Below are 3,499 nucleotides of genomic sequence, written 5' to 3'. Positions count from 1 at the left end.
GGAACTAGCTCTTGTAGACCAGGCTGGTCTCGAACTCACAGAGATCCGCCTGCCTCTGCCTCCCAAGTGCTGGGATTAAAGGCGTGCGCCACCACCTCCCGGCCTATAAGACAGGTTCTTATATGCTTCTGGCTGGCCTGAAACTCAGTATGTAGACCGGGTTGTGTAGATCTGCTGGCGTCTGCCTCTGATGACACGTTACCAAGCCTGACTAGGTTTTGATTTTTGACACATGCTGGCCCTGAACTCATGATTCTGCTTCTCCGCCTCCCAAGGGATGGAATCATGGACATGTACCACCTCACCTAACCAAGCGAGGTAGTTTCAAATGAGGTCTTCTCACTAAGAGTAACTGTGAGCAGGGTGGTGATGGTGCATGCTGGTGGTGCACACCCTTAATCCCAGTACTCGGGAGGCAGAGGCAGGCAATCTCTGTGAGTTCAAGACCAGCCCAGGTCTTCAGAGCCAGTTCCAGGACAGGCTGCAAAGCTACACAGAGAAACCCTGTCTCAAAAAACAAACAAAACCAAATAGTAGCGGTGAGTATGTAGGGTAAGCATGGGTGGTGATTCCAACACTCCCCACATAGAAGCGAGCCAGCCTGGTCTGCATAGAGATCCGTTCTCAACGAAACAAGAATAATATGAATGCGTTTGTGGAGCAGCTTGACAAAGCTCGAATTCAGTAAACATGGAATAGTACCCAGCCAGTGTCCTAAATACGTGCCACAGCTTCTTACAAAGGCCAGCTGGATGACAGGCACTTAAGAGAGGTGTACATTGTCACATAGAGGCATCTCCAGACACACAGCCCTTCGTCCTGGCTTTAAACCTAAAACAGTAGCCCAGACCGCAGGAGACCAGGAAGGGACACACCAAGATCACCCTGCCACCTCAGTCTCCTTCGGGGTCTCTATTAAGACCTATATTTCAGTGGGCTTGGCACAGGCTCGTTGGAGAACGGGGATAGTAGTCTAAAAAGAAAAATGAAGACGGTGAGGAGGCACACACTTTCAGTCCCGGCACTCTGTTGGAGGCTATTCTGGTTTACAGAGTTATAGGTGAGACTTTGTATCAAAATCTTGAGATTCGCTAACTGGGTGAACAAATATGTAACTGTCCTTCTGGTATCAAGATGGAGGAAGACTGACGTCAGCAAGGCGCACTGGCTTCTCAGGGGCAGGCTTCAGTCCACACCACACCGGAATATGCCCTTCAACAAGAGGAAACTAAGGCCTTCACAATTTCACTGGGCGACGACGGCTGGCTCTGCAGAAAGAGGCGCTAGGCAGGAGGCCACGCCCTTTCTTTAACCCCCGCTCCCTCCCGACTCCGCCTAACACTGCGGCTTCCGGCTGAGAAAGAGCGTTCGCTTGCCTCCCCGCGCCTGCGCAGCGAGGCCAGGTCAGGGCGCAGGCGCAGTGCGTAGTTCCCCCCGCGGCTTGCTGCGGTACACTCCTCTCTTCATTTAGTGTTAAATCGTGAAGCAGAAGGATGGTGCTGGACCTGGATTTGTTTCGCGTGGATAAAGGAGGGGACCCGGCCCTCATTCGAGAGACGCAGGAGAAGCGCTTCAAGGACCCGGGGCTGGTGGACCAGCTGGTGAAGGCAGACAGTGAGTGGCGACGATGTAAGTGCCTGGATGCTTGCGGCATCTCTCGAATCCTCAACTCAGCCATCGCGTCCGAGGCCACCACTTACACCTTTTGCCAGATGCTCTCTGGCCTGGCTGGCTGCAACGCCGCCTGTCCCTAGAAGAGGCTGGGAACCCGGCTAGTCCCACTCTCCCGGCAGCTCCGGCGGCCCGCGGCCCCTCCCGCGCGTGCTCCGTGCCTCCTGTGCCTCTAGAAGGAGCAGCGCGCACGCGCAGGGAGAGCTGTCAGGCCCTTGGGTACCTAGAAGACAGAGCTGGAGTTTTTATTGAGGGCGGGTAGAAATTTCTTTTCCTTACGTTTTGGTCTTTCTTGGTGCTTTCTTATCCTCTACAAAGCCAGCGTGGTCTTTCCGGTTTTGATGGGATCAAAGGCTGCTATCTCAGATTGAGTGGCATCCGCCGCACCGTAGGTTTTACTCCACCCCATTCGAACCATTCGGGGACTTTGGAGGCTGCTCTTGGCTAAAAGCAATGATCCCGAAGCTTGGGGCGGGGGGGGATGGCCATTCCTCTAACCCTGTGGGCATACCTTTAAGAATCAGGCTTTTCCGTGCTAGTTCAGACAGGAGGGAGGGGTGCTGTAAGGCAAGAAAAATCTTGTTATAGCTGAGGATGGTTGTGATTTGTGGTAGCTTTCTGGGAAAGACGTTGGCAGAGTAGAAGTGACCCAGCATCATTCATGAAATTAAATAAAGCTCCGGAATCTTGTACCGCCGAGTGTGCCTCTGGAATGATCACCTGGCAGACCGGATGTTGTTGGTGGCATGTGACTCGTTTTGTCTGATGCAATAAGTCTGCAACCAGCTGAGAGCATGGTTTATAAGAGAACACGCTGCAAAGGCTGTCGCGATCCAAGAGTGTCATGTTTGTTTTGGTGTGTTTTTATTTTTTTAGTTTTAGAGACAGATTTCTCTGTGCACTCCTGGCTGTCCTGGAACTTGTAGACCAGGCTGGCCTGGAATTCAAAGATCTGCCTGCGTCTGCCTCCTGAGTGGATCAAAGGTGTGCGCCACCATGCCTCTGAGTGTTAATGGTTTTACCTTTTGGGGGCATTAATTTTACTGTTAAAAAAAATTCGTGGGTATCAAAAAAAATTTGCTTAGCTTACAGTTTTATTCATTCAGTATGCTCCAAGTACTCTAATAGGATGTTGTGTAAGAGACTGCACTCCAATGTAAAGTTTTAAATTGTTCCAATCTGAAAATGTCTCCATTTTTGTTTGTTTATTCGTTTAGTATAAAAATATTTAAGCCAAGGGTGAAGGTGCCTGCCTTTAATTTCAGCACTCAGGAGGCAGAAGCAGGTGGACCGCTTGAGTTTGAGACTAGCCTGGTCTACATAGTGAGCTCCAGGCCAGCTAGGGCTACATAATAAATTCCAGTCTTGGTAAGAAGAGAAAGAAAGAGAAAATATTCTGAGCGGGAGCTGGTGGAATTCACCTATGATCCTAGCACAAGGGAGACTGAGACAGGAGGACCTGCATTTGAATGAAGGCCAGCATAACCTTCTTGAAAAAACAACACACACACACACACACACACACACACACACACACACACACAGGTATTCTGAGCACCTTGCCTTGAATCATAACCAGGAGTAGCATTCTGTAGCTATTTAGGTATTGAGCAGCTGTTGCTGTCACTTCAAACATGTTAGGTAGTTTCATATAGAACATACACATCAAGGAAATTTGACCCTAGTCTGTAGAGATGATTGGTGGGCTCCTTAGGGATCCATAGGCTAGGCAGATATTAAAAAGTGAGCATTTGGCCGGGCGGTGGTGGTGCACGCCTTTAATCCCAGCACTCGGGAGGCAGAGGCAGGCGGATCTCTGTGAGTTCGA

At 50.4% G+C, this 3,499-nt stretch overlaps 1 protein-coding gene across 2 annotated transcripts in view; it reads left to right on the top strand.

Annotated features, from left to right (window-relative positions):
- The first annotated feature begins 1,370 nt into the window (after positions 1-1,370).
- The window catches only part of Sars (seryl-tRNA synthetase), a 19,899-nt gene continuing 17,770 nt past the window's right edge, over positions 1,371-3,499 (top strand). For both annotated transcript variants that reach the window (XM_005367893.3, XM_005367892.2), the window contains exon 1: positions 1,371-1,629. In XM_005367893.3, coding sequence (XP_005367950.1) covers positions 1,494-1,629 — 136 coding nt within the window. In that variant the 5' untranslated portion in view covers positions 1,371-1,493. The remainder of the gene's footprint in view (positions 1,630-3,499) is intronic.

The sequence above is a fragment of the Microtus ochrogaster genome, unplaced genomic scaffold, assembly GCF_000317375.1.
Source record: "Microtus ochrogaster isolate Prairie Vole_2 unplaced genomic scaffold, MicOch1.0 UNK25, whole genome shotgun sequence".
Taxonomy (NCBI): Eukaryota; Metazoa; Chordata; class Mammalia; order Rodentia; family Cricetidae; genus Microtus; species Microtus ochrogaster.
Note: the sequence above shows the minus strand (reverse complement) of the source record. Positions and strands in the feature narration are given on the sequence as shown.